The sequence below is a fragment of the Argiope bruennichi genome, chromosome 8 (genome assembly GCF_947563725.1).
Source record: "Argiope bruennichi chromosome 8, qqArgBrue1.1, whole genome shotgun sequence".
NCBI lineage: Eukaryota > Metazoa > Arthropoda > Arachnida > Araneae > Araneidae > Argiope > Argiope bruennichi.
Window position 1 is genome coordinate 14900565 of NC_079158.1, and position 17373 is coordinate 14917937.

The 17373-nt window shown below is 27.7% G+C and overlaps 1 protein-coding gene across 1 annotated transcript in view; it reads right to left on the reverse strand.

Annotated features, from left to right (window-relative positions):
- LOC129980502 (neuroglobin-like) overlaps window positions 1–17373 on the reverse strand; it is a 224005-nt gene that overhangs the window by 149529 nt on the left and 57103 nt on the right. The window contains exon 2 of the mRNA XM_056090832.1: window positions 6130–6464. Coding sequence (XP_055946807.1) covers window positions 6130–6335 — 206 coding nt within the window. The 5' untranslated portion in view covers window positions 6336–6464. The remainder of the gene's footprint in view (window positions 1–6129; window positions 6465–17373) is intronic.

A 17373-nucleotide genomic window follows, 5' to 3' on the forward strand; every position in this document is an offset into this window, starting at 1 on the left:
GAATGCAAAATATGGCTAAATAAGACTTCTAATTAGGAAGACTTTCACTTCGTCGTTTATTCTTACCAATATATTATATAAGTTAAATTTTATGATAATAAGAAGAAAAAAAACAGCTCGTTCAAAAAAAGCATTCTTTAAATAATATTTTCTAGTATATTCTCTGTTTTATTCAAGACAATTTAATTTTAGGAAAGCGAATTTTTAGAAATACCCGAAATTAGATTAATGGCAGGCATGCAAAAGAAAAAAAGTAATAGAGTTTTGTGATTTGTAATTTGGTTTCAGTTTCTATAAGAATATATCAAACCATTTTATTAAAATATTAAAATGATCAATTTTGTAAAAAATTATTTTCTTACCATAAATTTTTAAAATTCAGTAGATTGATTTAAAATTTAAGAAAACAGAATGGGTCAAAACAAAACAAAAAAAAGATTATTAACTGATGCTGAATACCTGCTTGATTTTATTATATGATGAAAAAAGAAAAGATTGCAATTTAGTGACTTACGTCAGATTCAAGAATTAGCTCAACAAAATTGATGATATAAAAGTCGAACATTAAAAAGTAAACATTATAGGATATTCTAAGTTTTAATTTAGACATCATAGAGGGATAATGTGTTAACTCTATGAGTTCGGGTAGTGTGAGAATTTCAGAGCCTGAAAACTAGTGTAATTTGTAGAAAACAGAATAAAATCGCTCCTTCTGTATGAGCGCTTGGTCGCGAATGACATATTATCTTAAGATTTCAATTATGTACCTGGTAACACAAAGTCACGACTTTATCGAATGGAGTGATTTGAGACCCAGAGTGTTCGCATGTTAGTCTCATTGATATTTTCGGGACCACGCAGTTTTGATTAAGGTACTTTTATTTTATTTTAAAAATAGCTAATTTTAAAAGAATAATAACATGCGCTCCAAAAATTTGCATATAATAATATCATTGGAAGGCGCATGGAGGTATGAACGTATACAACTGAAATCGCAAACTTGTCAAAAAAGTATAATTGCAAAATAAATTTTAAAATATTTTTAAAAATGTGTTTACATTTTAAAAAAGTCATACAAAAAATATTTGACACCCCCAAAACACTTTTTTTTTAATTTGAAGTGGCGCAAATATGAGTTTTTACGCAATCTTACAATCCGAAGTTTTTGAAAATAAAGATTAAAATTTCGGTTAATTTTTCACTAAAAATATAATTTTAATAAGCGTGTTTTTTTTAAACTGAGTATCCGACAAACAATTATGTTTCGAATTTTTTCCATCATCCACATCGTAATTTACAGACAGTATGTCAGTATCTAATAATCATTTTAAAATATATCTTATTATCATCTCGAACAATCACGTGATACTTGAAGCTTTCATACATTTTACATCTGTGTAATGGTTTTAATATAGAAGGGATTATCAGTTTATATATAAGATTTTGGAACATGGAAATACGCAGAATTTTAAAACAGTCACTTGCTCTACAATGAAATAAATCTATTTTGTCACTTATGATAATATTTTACAATATTATCATAATATAATCGGCTAATATAATGATAATAAAAAGTAATAACAAACTGTCTATCAATTTCTATAGTTAAGATGAGCGTTACTTAATTGTTAATATGAAACTTAATTTAAAACTTATATTTCGGTAAACTTCTTGAGAATTAAATTTTAAACCCTGAAATTAAAATCAACTATGGTGTAAAATTAAAATTTAAAAAAAAAACAGAAAAACTATTAAAAATTTAAATATTCAAGCAAAAAACATTTAATCAGATAAATATTAAAAATATTTTGAGATGTAATATAATGTCTAAATAAATAAATATCACTCCTGAATTCCTTGGATAACAAAAAATATGAATCACAGTGATTATCAAAAAGTTTCAATAAACTTAAATTGTAAAACTCGTTTAAAAAAATGAACATTGAAATCTATTCAGTTTAACCAGGAAAGTTACACGGAAATGGAACGGTAGTTGTTGCCTCACTTGATTTTGATGGAGTTGACCAATATAAAAAAATAATTAATGTATTTGTTGCTTTTCTCTATTTTAATAAAGTATAATATTATTTTATAAATCAAATTAACGATTTATCAAATGATTGCGTTTGAAGGAGTTAAATTCTGTTTAATCAAACATCGATTTGTTTCCAGTAAAATATAACACACAACTACTCCCAAATCTAATTGCCATTCATCGAGGGATATATTTAACCCTTTGCACTCGGATAGTGATTCTTACCCCCTTTTTCAGACGATGCATCATTTTGACATTTTATTTATTTATTTAATTTTGATTGCTAAAAATATCTGTAGAGTAGAAGAAGATGCAAATTAATTAAAAGGGAGAATTCAACTTAAAACAATTACATGTATTTAGTTTTCGAAGCAATAAAAAAGTCTTTGTAATAGGTGAATAATTATGCATCGAAATACTTTTCCGAGAGCAAAATGTTAAATTATATTTATGTGAACATTGTTAATTAGAGTATTTTTTGCCCATTGATTTGATTCTTTATTACTTTAAATTTTTCAACATCTGCAATCCCCTTTTCAATACAAAATCTCAAAAAAAGTTATAAAATTATCTATGGAATATTATTATAAAAATTCCGGATACGAACTCGTTCAATAAACATTTTTATTTATGTGAACGGATGAACGGATTTTTACCTAAAAAAATGTTTTAAAAAAGATAGAAATCGGTATGTAAAGAGCAGATTATTTTGATTATTTTTATCATCTTCAAGAACCAGATGCATGTGTTTCTGTGAAGCATCTAAAAGAGAAACTGGTGTCTTTTTTTTAAGTTGAAAGACATCTCCCCTCCCTTTTCCCACCGTACCTATCAGTTTCATCCCAAGTTATTTTACATTCGTTCGGTTTTTGAGGTTCTGGTATGCAGCAGACCGTTCACCGAACAAGAAAATAGAGCTGTCTTTTCAGATAAAAACTGAGCGAGATCGAATAATACAAGCCCTTCAGCCATCTCCGAAGAATAATCCTTATATATTTATATATTACCAACAAAAAAATATCTACGATTTTTGTTATCTTTTCCAACATATTTTTGTTCACTTAGTTTTTTTATTCCACTCTTTTTTTCTCGAAAAAAGAAGGGTCGTTTTGGTCGTGTTTCGGAAAATAAGTGCCTATAACCTGGAGCGAAAATTCTCTCTCTCTTTTTTTTTTCAACATTATTACCGAAGGGCGTTTGGGGAGCCCTGGGTGGTGGGGAAGTTCTGAAATTCCGCAGTAAATATAGAACTTTTGAGCCATGGATAAAAAATTTTTTAATCTATCTGTATTTAATTTGAAAATATTCCACTCATGGCTCCGGTTACATTACAGAACAATTGTTGACTTGTTATACTTTAATAATTAATCGGTTGCTTTTTTTATATCAAAAATGCATTTCCTATTATCAATGTCAAGACGTCATTTTTAATAGGTACCGATGTAAAATATTTCTCTTTTTATCGAAACATTAAAAAATAATTGTATCTATAGTTTTACTTTAGTTATATTAACGCCCCGTTTTTTTAAAGCAATACTGGGTCTATTTTGGGGGAGGGGGACCTCATAATGTTGAACCACAATCAGCTGACTAAGTCGACAAATGAGCTGATGCCACTTTTCCAATCTTCCGCACAACACTACAGGGAAGACATTTGGTCTTGATGGATTTAACGTCCACAAGATCTGCTTACACGATGATTCTACCACGGTACACGGTCTCGAGCTTTGAACCCTCTGGACTCGAAGACGACTTCTTGCGACCACGGCCGAAAATAATTGTAAGTTTGAAATAGAGATTTTTAACAAAACTTTTGATGAAGATTAAAATCTTTTATAAATTTGACGTTCGATCATTATTTAATACATTAATCAAGTTGGGACGAGAATATATAAATGATTAATCAGAGCTTTAATTTAGTTATTTTCAATTCAAAATAAAGAATTCCTTTAAGTTTTAAAGATATTTTGATTTTTGAAAGTATAAAAGTAGTAAATTTTGAGTATTATCTGTTAAAATTGCAAGCACCAGTTTTGAAATTCATTAAATATATCATTATTTGATATGTTTAATGAATATATATATCATATATAATATATTCATATGATAGATTTGATATATCATAAATCACCCTTAAATAATTATTCATGACAGAGGCGTAGTTTTTTGATAAAAAATAAAGGAATAGTTGATTTACAAAGGCCGTGGTCCTAAAAAAAGGCAAACATTCATGCACCAAGTCAAAAATAAATGCTAAAAAATGTAAAAATAACAGTTCAGGAAAATAATACGTTTGTTAATTCGAATCATTCTTCCTGTGTTTCACTTTCTAGCATGCGAAATCTAGAAATATTGTAATCGTCAAAAAAATGTGAATTCAAGAGATTTTGACGAATCTGCACGTTTCAGATCCTCCCTGAGCTGGAAAAACACATGTCTGACATCATACCTGCCTGCCTGTTTATCTGAGATAAAGATAACTGAAAAAGACTGAGCTAGATGGATGTATTTTGGTACATTATTTTTACATCATATTTTGAGAAAATTTTACTATGAGAGGCTGTTTGAGTATAATTTAACATGATAACTAGAAGATGAAGACAGCTGGAAGGGTAAAATTGTGCACAGGGATTTAACATCTATGATATAGACACCTATCAAATTTCGAACCAACCCAACAACCATCTGTCGGTCTGTACTTTCAGGAACATTTAAAGACCATGACTTAAATATATCAAATTTGGTATGTGATTTTTGTGACTACAATTGCAGTTTTTTTTCAAACTTCAAAAATGTGTTTCAATCATGAATTCAATTTTCGGATGCTATTATCCGCATAACAGCGATTAATCGCTAAAACACTCAAAGCTGGCGCAATAAATACAGTAAAGTAAACGCCAATGATTAAAATTTTATAAGTATTGTACGCCAATATCATTTACTAATGACATCCATCTCATTTCCGTTTCATTTTTTCCTTTATTTAAATAATATTTTAAATATATTTTTATACACTATTCTGAATGTGTTTTTAAATGCTATGAGGGAATTCAAATGCGTTGATCAAAATAGTCAATAACGTTCTTCTACCAGTCATTAAGTCCTCATTAGCCTTCCTCTACTAATCATTCCGCAGTAGGAATTTTTCAATTAAGGAAAAAAAAATCCGCTTTCATTTCTTAATTTATACACTAATTAATTTGCAGTTTCATTTACTTTTTAATTTCAAATCAATTCATATTTTTCAGTTAAATCAAATAACAAGGTGACTTTTTTTTTTAGAATTTATTCCATATAATCCAGAATTAGAATTATTCCATAATTATAATTTTTATTCCATAATTTTCTAGAATTTATTCTATAATCATTTAATAGCCTAAAAAATCAATAATGTGAGCGAAAAAAACTTGGTCGCCAAAGACGACTTGTATTTATATAAAGCTGAACATTTAGCGTAATATATTTTATGAAATCTAAAAAAATGAGGCAAAACTTTTTTAAATTTAATATTAATATTTAAACAAATGAGATAATTAATAAAAATGAATTCAATATATTGAAATGCATTTTTTAAAAATTCAAATTTTAATAAATTATAGAAAACGAAAATCGTTTTTACCTCACAAAGAGTATTTTATTTGCTTTGTAATAAAATATTATCAACATTTTTTTATATAAAATTTTTAGAAAGTTGAAAATGGACTGTGTTTCATAGACATTGTTTCTTTCGTTGACGGAAAAAAAAAAGAATGACATAAACTTAATTATTAAATCCTGCTTTTCTTTAGTCAAAATTTGCTTATCTGGAAAAAAGCAGTTATTTAAAATTTTTATCCTATAAGATATAGTTCTTTGCTGATAAAGTATTTACAAATTTCTAAAATCAAGCCGTTGGAATCTGAAAAGTAATTTCTGCACAAGTGTTCAATTAATAAGGAGAAATTGTTTATTATATAATTGTTTTAAGAATTAAATAAATAAATAAATCGCCAAAAGGATGCACCGTCTCGAATGGTACCCGAGAGGAACCCCGAGAGCAAAGTGTTAATTTAAACAACACAACAGAGCTTAATAAATGAATAAATTGGACTTACTTCATGAAAGTTATAACGCCCACATTTGATATATTATCAACCAACAGCTGCCAATTCTCCAGAATGAGCTCTTTCTGCCTCGGGCTCACAGTTAGCGGTTCGCTCTCCTCCTCCATGTGCGGGTGCGCGACTTCATTCGATTCAATTGCTTCGGCACTTTTATCCTTTTTCTCGCACTTTTCCATTTTCGAATTCTCGCATCCCATTGTGGTATGGAGATAACAGGTCCTTATCCAAAGCTATATTTCTTCCGATGGAAATTTCTATCCTTAAATTGTTTACAATTCGTAAAAAAACCTGGTCTGAATACGTGGATCCAAATTCAAACTTGCTTTCTGGAATTGTTTCAATAAAGTAAAGTTCAATAAAGTTTCAGACTTCAGTGCTACTTATATAATGTCACAAGAATATATATTTGATTTCAAACAATTTGTTTTGGCAGAAAATTAAGAATCTTTATCTTATTTTTTTTCAGAAAAATAATTCTACATATAAACCAAAAATGTTATAACTAATATTCTACTGTCTTTCTGCTATATAATACGTGAGATGACCCGGTGTCTATCAGGTATTCAAATTGAACTGAACTGTATAATATGTATTATTTATCAATGGAAGTTTTTTTTAAATATATAATTATCTTCTATTATAAACAAAATCTGTATTTCTAAAACTTTTTACTCACAAAATCGGACTAGAAGAGAATCTTATTTCAGTTTGAGTGCCCAGAGACGCTACGTATCAGCGACTAATCGCAGGAATGTTTTCAGATTCGAATGCAACAGTTTCGCTGCGCTCGTCTAAGCCGCTTTCACCTAGAGGGCGCTTTTTAAGTAATACAACAACAAGGAGGGTGAAAAAAACTTCCGAGAGAAAGAGGGAAAAGTTTGAGAAGAGACCATGCAGCCGGAGAAAGACGTCGCCTAATATCACACGCCTTTTAAAATTTATAGCAACTCTCATTGTTTTTATTAAATTGTTTAAAATTACTATTTTAGTCTTCGATTGGATCGCATTTTTATAAAAAAGTTATGTTCAAATTTTTTTCCAAATTAATAAGTTTTTGTCTCAAAAAAATAAAACTTTTTTTTATTTATTTAAAAGCAATTATTGTCTTAAGAATATTTTATTAAATATGATTCATAGGACCAAATGTCTGTAAAAAAATAACTAAAGTTCTGTAATTTATCGGACATTTACAGGTTCAAACTACATTAAACAATTATTTATTTCCACTAAATCATTTTTTTAATAGATGTATATATGTCTGTTACTCATGGTTCAGAAATTAACGTGATTATCGTGTATATATTAAATGATTAATTAAAAAAACTTAAATATGACACTGATTATTATACTATTTTTCAAATATATTTTCCAGTAAAAGGAATCTTATTCTATTTTTCTCGGAATGATTTTACTTTGAAAACACAGCATATTATTAATATTATTAAATAACATCTAAAAAGGCATTTTAAAATTAGTTGATTTATAAATTTTGATTATAAAGGAAATTACGACTTCAAGATTATTATTTTTTTCTATGATGATGATGATGAAGGTCAATTTGTTTACAAATGCTAAAGAACCCTGAAGATTCAATTCCTCTTACAGTTTCAGTGATCGCCGGTATAAATATAAACCTTCTCTCACTTTAAGAAAATTTTAATTTTAATTGAATTTGAGATTAGTCAGCTTGCTAAAAACGTTTTTTTCATGCGAATATAACGTACTTGTGGATGGTAAACTATTTTTATTATATGTGAAATAAATATTTAAAATTTATCTTAGAATAGAATTAATGAATAGAAATTTTTTTGAATTCAAAATAACGTAAAAACCTTTGTGCGCTGAAATATTTTCGAAACTTATCATAGAAAAACGCCAAAATTTCTTTTCATTTCTAATTAAAATTGCAAAAAAATCATTCTGAGATGCACATTTTCATCTTCCAAAGAATACATGTATCACGGTTGTAATTCTAAATCAATGGCAGAGCACCGTACCAACACACACACACACACACACACACACACACACACACACACACACACACACACACACACACACACACACACACACACACACACACACACACACACACTATTATAAGTACAGATAAACCAATGGAGTCCCCCCCCAAAGAACAAAATAGCTTGTCTTGTATTACAAACTTGCATATTACAGATAAATTTACTGCTGATAAAGTTTAATAATAAAAGTTAAAAGTTGACAAATTAAAATAATCGTTCCAATTAGTAATATTTTAGAAAATACATTAAAAATTAAAACATTCCGAACTCAGAAATCAACAAAGGATAAACCATAGTAACATTTCCTTTATCATATTAGCATTAAAAATAACAAAGTACGTTATTAAAAGTAATATCAGTATAGTATAAAGAATAATAGAAGTGTAGTACTAAAAAATAAAAGTTTTGCAGCGGGTATCACAATAGATTAGTAAAACTTTGAAACTAATTCGATTGACTTTTTGAAATTCCTAAGTATTTAAAAAAAGTTGAAAAATTATAAATAATACAAATGTACAAATGTGTTTTTACAATGAGTATCATTTAAAAAGTACATGCTTTCGATAAATTTCAATTTCCTTTTTTGCAATGCAATCATTCACACAAGAAAAAGAACTTTGTAATCATCCCAGATTATTTTTTGAGACTCTCAAGGTACAAATAAATTAGGCGTTTGGTTGAATTCAGATGGAATCGTTAAAATCCTTAATCATGGAAAGTGATTTTTTAAAATTCATTCTTTACAAAACTACTTATTTACCACCATTTACGAAATACCAAGAGAGTATTGCATCTGCTATTCTTTCACAGATTTTTATTGTCCCTTTCTTCCTTTTCAGTGAAATTACATAATAGTTCTAATAAAATTATCCTCGTCTCGTTTAAAAATCATTGCATAAAGAAAGTCTTTTAAGTAAGTTAATGAGTTCTCAATTAGCTTAAAAAACCATAATAGATTAAGCAAAAAAATATATCAAGAACACTGGCGCTTTTTAATTGTAAACAATTAGACAGTTTATTTTAATTCTATTAAGAATTAATTAGCAATAAAATAGAAAGAATCAACGTTTTTAGTGCATAGCAAGCACTTGCAGAATTCACATTTCTATGTACATTAAGCTTTCGATTACCGCGGCTGTTAATCCCAAAATGTTGTTAAAAAATTAAATTTCTGAAAATAAGGACTTTTAAAACAAAAAATTGCATTATTTCCCTGCACAAACGCAAGCCAGTAAATTAATATATGCATAAATCTACTGTTTATTAAGTTATAAATGTATGAGAAAATCTACTGTAAATAAATATTTTTCAAAAACAATTTTTTATCGCTTTCCGTCATTTTGAAGATTATCCTAAAAATTCGCTGTGTCACATTTACCGAATCAATTCCGCTGTAAACAGAAGGTTAATATTTTGACTTTAAATCTGCCTTTGCAATTTGCTTTTTAAAGAGCGGTTAAGATATATACGTTTAGTCCGAAAATATCTTCGAAAATTAGGACAGAACTTTCATGATATGGCAACGTTCGTGAAGAAATCTCTAGATAAATCAGACAAACAGTTATTATTATGTAAATCTAAACGTTACATAACAAAAATTAGTATACATATTGTTAATTTATTTTCTAATGCGTTAAGGTTTACAAAGGTCATAACAAATTTTATTTTATCCTTTTATTTTTCTTTACTTCTTTCGTGAATACATATCAAAGCCAAAATAAACTAATTCCTAGAAAATAGATTTTAAGTTTTGGTTGAAAAATAACTTAGTAGGTATTTAAAACTCATATTTGTGCAGAGTTAAAAAGAAGTTAAATTTTTGGAAATTGCATTATAGCATTACTGGTATTTTAATATATAAAATGCACGTATATATATATATAAATATTCAGTTCATAGAAATTACTATTATGCTTTATCTCTAAATAATTTGGAAGCCGATATTTATCTTTTATGAAACATGCACTATATAGTCAAAACAAAAGTATCACAATAAATTTACATATGTACAAATACCGTAAGAGACGATTTATGCAGTAATCGTATAAAAGAGATCTTAAGACCGATAAATCATTTTTTATCCTGGTTCTAAAAATGTTTAGCATGTGAAAATCTTCAGGATTCCCGAAAAGCATGCATACGGACGATTTACAAACAAGAATATAGTCAATAGTTATTTAGTCATATGAACAGGGCAAATACTGACCAAAATTACATATAAATAAAAATGTTTGGGAAAATTTTATAATACGTTGGATGATTTTGAGTAAAATATTGTAGAATAAAATATTAGTCTCCCACCCACGGGAAAAAATTAGAATTTGAAATGAACGTTCAGATATGTATAGTACATATTATTATATGCATTTCAACATCTAACTGTTCAAGTCTATTGAATGTCAAGGCTCTAACGGGTAAGGTCTATTTATGTCCTGCTAAATGGACGCGTCATTAAGTGACCTGTCAAATAAACGGCTGTCTCAGACTGTCTACGATCAGTTACATCAGAATATTATGAATCCTTCAAAGCTTTACGTAAGTTCCGAATAACTATGCTGACTGATCACTTCATAAGATGTCAATTTAACGTAATATTCTATATGAGATTTGTACTGATATATTGAACCAAACTATTATTTTAAATTATTACTTTCAAAGTTTGACACTATTTTTTAAAAATTATGAAAAAAAAATTAAAAGCAAACGAAAATGTTTACATTTTTCCCCCACCATAAGCACTAGGAAAAAAAAGTATATAATTTCAAAAATTCGTTGTTCTATCATTTTCAAATTTCCTTTCAGATTTTTTGTTTCTTCTAACTCAGCACAAATATATTTTAAACGTAACTTCAAGTTTCATACAAAAAGAGGTACTAAAGAAATCAAGAGACAAAGAGAAAAGTAATAAGAATTAAATTCAACTGAGTATCCAGATATTTCACGGAAGCAAAATTTTTTTATTAATATTTAAAAAAATTTTATTTTTTATAATATATATTATTTTTTATTACTGGTATACGAAATACCAGAAAATTAGTTATGTACCAACATACTAATCATCTTTTCTTCACCCACCACTTATTCCACACGACATGGATATCTCCAAGCTGAAATATGATAAAACCAAAGATAAGTTCTACAACTATATAGAGTTATTTTTCGAAGTGAAAATATATATTTTCGTTCTCCATATACCAAGAATCAGTACTTGTTGCACGGTTTCAAGGTTTCGTAGGAGAGAATTGCCGAAAGTATAACAATAAAGTTCGAACACAATAATTACTAATAAAATATCCCCAACAACATTAAAAAAAATGTAATTGCATTGAACGGGCGAGTGAAAGATTTGTCATCGCATTGCATAGCACAATCAATATAAAAGAAAGAAGCTGGAATAAGATTACGTATGACTTTTTTTCTAAATCAGGATCTTAAATGAGTGTTGCTATTGTTCTTCTCAAATCACTTCCAATCATAAAAGTCACACTCTCAAGACTTCGTCAAGTACTTCATCAAATGCTAACTTGGTGAAGACATTATCTCACATCACAGTGACAATGATTACAATTAGTGAGCAATTCTTTTGTCCATATAAAAGACGAGAGTCTTCCAAAATAATGTCTTCAGTTGCTCATAGATTTACAAAGGCTGATAAATGCAAGCTCAACAGTTCTTTACTATTTAGCTACATGTAAACTAGTGAGGACATTGAGTCAAAGCGTCAGGCCAGGGGTTGCAATTCGTGAACAATTTGTTGATGCCCATATTAAAACTGAGCGCCAGCTAAAATAATGCTTCTAATTGCTAATGGGTAAATAAAGGTTGGAGAAAGAAACAGAAAAACGAACAGAAAGCTAACCTGGGCAGCACTGTTATGGGCAAGAGCTACCGAAGTTAAAATTCTAGTAATATCGAAACAAAAGACATTGCAGAATAATGGTTGTGTGGTCCTATAATGAAGCAAGAACTGTTCATTGGTTAGCAATATTCTCAAGTATATAAAAAAACCTTTCAAAGACATATTTCTTAACAAAATAATTTAAATTGAAATGCGAAGTAAATAGCTTAAAATACAATTAGTAATTCTTAATTTATGACTACACTTTAAATGTATTTAAATTCGGTTTTGTGTTTATTTTTTGTTACCGAAAACAACACATGGTTTTTAACACAACTTGGTTTTTTAATTGCATTAACGTATTTTTTTTAACAAAATGAAATGCCCGAAAGTAAGATAACAAAAATGCAGGTTCGGTCACTCATATTTCTAAAAGTATCCGATCTTGAAAGTTTGTTAAAGCAATTAATTTACTTTAATAAAAAGAATTGTCTAAGAAAAAATAATTTTAGTTATTTACGTTTTTCATAAAATGAATTTTTATAGTAAAACTATGTCAGATGCATGTTATAAGAATTCACTATAAAAATTTGTAGCAAACTTAACAAAATATATTTTTTGAAAACTCGTAAGTATATATAAGAATATATTCTGCTTTAGAAATAAACATTTTTATAGTTTGACTTTTCAAAATTTCAGTGAGATGACTTTTTAGTTTTCATTTATTGGAAACCCAAGGATTATTGAATCAAAGATAAGAAACTTCATATATTCTGCTTCTATTTTATCTAATTGCAATTCGCTATAAGTAAAAACTGCAAATCCACGATTTTCTTTTTTTTCCCATTAAAATATCTAAGATGCCATGAACGCCAGCGGAATTGCATACGATTATTTATTAAAAAACTGTAATATATAAAAAAAAGTTATTATGAGTCTTTGTATAAAATGTGTAGATCATTTTACACTGAATACTGCAATAAGATATGGATGGAGTAGAGAAAAATATCCCCATTCAAAGATAGAAGCTATTCAATTCCAATTCCTTTGAAGCCAAAAGTAATATTTAAAGATTAAAATATTTACTATTTTTCACATATTTGCCAATTTTTGATCAAATAGTAATGATCAATTTGAAATCAACACTTTTTTTCTAAATATGCTATATTAAATTTCATTTTATATTATTTAATTTTTTATTAAAATCTATTTGAAAATAATAAACAGCCATGCCTCTATTAAATGTAATAGTATCAGAATTGTTTAGTATTTATATTTCAACAAAATGTACATGCAATTTAAATTTACTAAGATCTGAAGAAAACGTATTCAAAAAAATTAGCCGGTGTAAAGATAAATGATACTGTTTAGTACTGTAGAAGTGAATTACAATATAAAATTTAATTTTCCAGCTAAAAAGAAGACATACAAAAAAAATTTACTGCCTAAAGATATTGATATAATATATAAACATGTTTGGTTTTAATTCTTATCTTAATTTTTTATCTACTTGTTTTCATAACCATAACCTCTGAAAGCTAACTATTTAAAATATTCTACTTGAAGCAATGCGATTTTGCGTACTTATGAATATAAATACAATTTCTATTACAAAACATGACTACTGATAGTACATGTTACTGTACTGAGTAAGAAAATTCACGATTAAATACAGTGACGGAAACATTTTGAGGGTGCTTTCAATGTTTACTCAAATGGTATATATACCACTCGATACTACATCGCATACCTAAGATGTATTGAAATCTCTGGCGCAAGTGATTGATGATGTTTAATTAAACTACTGCCATTTGCCCCGTCATCAATTAAAGTGTTTCCATAGCTCAGACCGTCTATTTTGATGTGATTCTATGATGGATTACAGGTTATATTTCAACTTGAAAAAAGAAATAGCTCTTGATGAAATAAATTTTATAATAATTTGAATCTGATGCAAGTAATGAAGATGGGAAGTAATTCCAAGGAATTTAAATCGGATATATAATATCTCGAATATAAAGGTGTAGATAAAAATGTTAAGTAAAAAAATCAACCAATATTTATAGCATTTTGGGTATAAAAAATGCCATTTTCAAGCTCTTCAAAATGATTTCGGGTCATTAAAATAATCTATTCCAAATTTTGTGTCTTTTAAAAGTGCACCAAACTACAGAGAGCCAAATAAAAGGATAAATTTCAATACATGTTTCCATCAAAGATTGTCGTTAATTTGGAAGTAAATTTCTAGGCGAATCAAAATCTCCAATCCGGTATCTGCAACACTCAAATGTTCAACCGACTGAATGGATATTTGAAGAAATTACTTGTTTATACAGATATATGTCTATAGCTTTTTAGATCATTAATGAAAAATCAACTTCAACATTTAATTTCGATTCAATAAGTTAAATTCGTCACTTAAAGAAGCTTAGTCGTGTTTTTTTAATCACTATTTCAAACGCTTTTTTTTTTTTTTTTTTAGTCATTTGAGTATTTTTCAGAAATTAACGTGCTATTTCAGTAACGCATGCTTTTTTTCTCCTTCACTTCTGAATAATACACAACAGCAGATTTTTCGAGTTTAATGAATACCCAAACAGACGAGAAATAGTTTTCAATGGCAATTCAATTATTAAAATCAGAAAGTGAAACTAGGAAAATGGGTTTCCGATTTATAGAAATCGATATAAATTTTGGAAAACAAATTACATATGGACTTGATCACTATATTTAAATTCATATTATAAATTTAAAAAAAATGTTTTCTTGAAAAGTTACACTTAAAATAACGTACTAAATGCATTTAGTTTTTTTTTCTATATATGATTCATTAATGTTTGAAATATGAGTTTCCAACTGATATTTACTGTACTTTCTGTATAAGATGACGTAATACTTATGGATTTAAAATTAAATTAATTGCTTTGTTGGACATCAAAATCTGAAGACATTAAAACTGTGTTTCATTATTATTATATCATTATGACACAAAGTCGGAAAATTTAAAAATTCAAATATATAAGAAAATGGGAAGAAAAATTGATTGAGAAATACCATCTTTACAAGTATGAAACACTTGAAGTAAATGTGTAAAAAATCAATAATAGTGAAATAAGAGTTTGAATGATAGCCATCAAATTAAAATTTCATTCTACGAAATAAAATCCATCAAAAAACAAAAAAAAAAAAACGAGAAAAACTCCTTTTTAAGAATTCTGAATTTTCTATTTTAGAAGTATAATAAAAAAAGAATATTATATCTTTGGTTACGAACAATTCCCAAAATTAATATTTTTTTTCTGTTCCTTTTCTAAATATACAGAGAAATTCTAATCATCTAGACTCGAATAATCAGTATTCGCTATTTAAAAAAAACTGGTGGAGAAAATATTTCCAAATAAATACAGTGTGCTCTAAAAAAATTGAACAAATATTTATTTCCCAATGTACTGCAACTAGAGATATACTTGCATTTAGAACTTATATAAATAAGATGATCAAGTGTATGAAAACACTTCTGTTTGTATGGAAATAAACAAGAAAAACAAATTTATGCACACCCCATAATGTGAAAGCGTAAATAAGTAAAATATTTTCTCTTACATTTATTTATGTAAACACTGAGCTTCACGACTCTAATAGCAAAATGTGCATAGGTATGTTTACTTCTAAATTCAGAAAAACTTATCATAAATTTAAATGGAAACATTTACTTTAAGAATGCAAATTTATTCAATTCAGGTAAAAACAAGCAAATATTTATCTGGCAATACATAGTACATTATTCATAACTTTTAAAAAAATTGTTAATCATGCAAACTGCTTCACCTTGATTGGTTGACAGTTGCACATTCGACAAAATAAAAAAGGAAAAAGAAACTTTTGAAATTGAACCTTTTGCATATTTCAAATAAATAGTGCAATTCCGTACAAGGAAAAAACACTCTGCTTGCTATTACACAAGAGATATGAAAATTTAATAAAATAATAAGACTATTTCAACAAAAACACTTTAAAATGCTCACGATTTATGATGTATATAACAGCAATTCAGCTATACAATTTTTGCAAGTGTTATCAGAAAAATGCAGCTTTGTATAGGTATCGAAGATACCTATTTTGAACAAGAATTGTAAAAATTTCAATTTATATATTTAATTTTATTAGGAGATGCAGCACAAACTATCATGTGAAATAAACACATAAAAATTTATGAAAATTCTGATTTTTTTTAAAAGCCATATTGCAATAATAAGCAAGAAAAATAAATTATTAAATAGTCGTCGTACTCGGTCGATTAATGTAAGCAATTTTAATAACATTCTGGATCGTTATAAACACATTTAAAAACTTTTTTAGATTTTTTTTTAAATTCCAGACATTATTCACATTTTAAAATTCTGCAAGGGCAATATATTTTTAGCTGAAATCCTCAAAAAACAATTTTTGACTTCTGTTCTATAAATATTAACAGATGCTCATATACATCGATTGTTTATGATTTTTTGCAACAAGATGCATGGATTGGAATATTTATAAATTTTGCAAATTTTTAACGAAAGCCTATGAAATTCTAGAAGCAAAAACAGCAATTTCAGCTATAGCGGATATTATGATAAACATTATATTGATAGGTATAATTCATTTTTCTTACCAAAACACAAAAAGTCACTTATAAATATTGATAACATTCTTTTTACGTAATATAGTTACACATTTTACATCTATCCCAGGATAATAGCCGAGAAATATTTAAAAAAATTTATAATCTTAAACAATCACAACAAACCGATTTAATCCTATCATTCAAGATATTTCACATTCAAGTGAATGTTTTTCACGATAAAAATCCCCCAATATAAAAATTTTCACCGAATCTATTTGGGTATTCCAGCCTCTCTCCCTCTCTCTCTCAAAAAAAGACCTTTCACCCTTTCGATTTTATTGCTCTCAATAGCCAGAAACGGATTGGAAAATCGTGAAATCAGGCCCGAAGCGGAAAAACAGTCCTGAAGGTCAGACAATGTGCTGTTTGTAGGGATCCAAGTGTGAAAGAGACTTGATCTTTGGAAACCCGAAAATTCATTGTGAATTTCCTTTAAGAATATCTTCCGAATTTTATCCATCTAGTTCTCTACGTTCTGCAGTTATATTAATTTAAATTCCAACAGCTGGCCAGATAGACAATACATTTTGCTCAAAATCTGATAGAGATTATAAATTTGATGTGAAAATGGTAAACCAAATTTTATCCGTTTCGCTCAATGCTTTTTGAGTTATTTTTGCTACATACAGACATTTTTTTGGCAATTAAATTAATTTTGCTATCCTTCGTATGCGAGACAGAAAAAAATATCTTATGATTACTGTTGT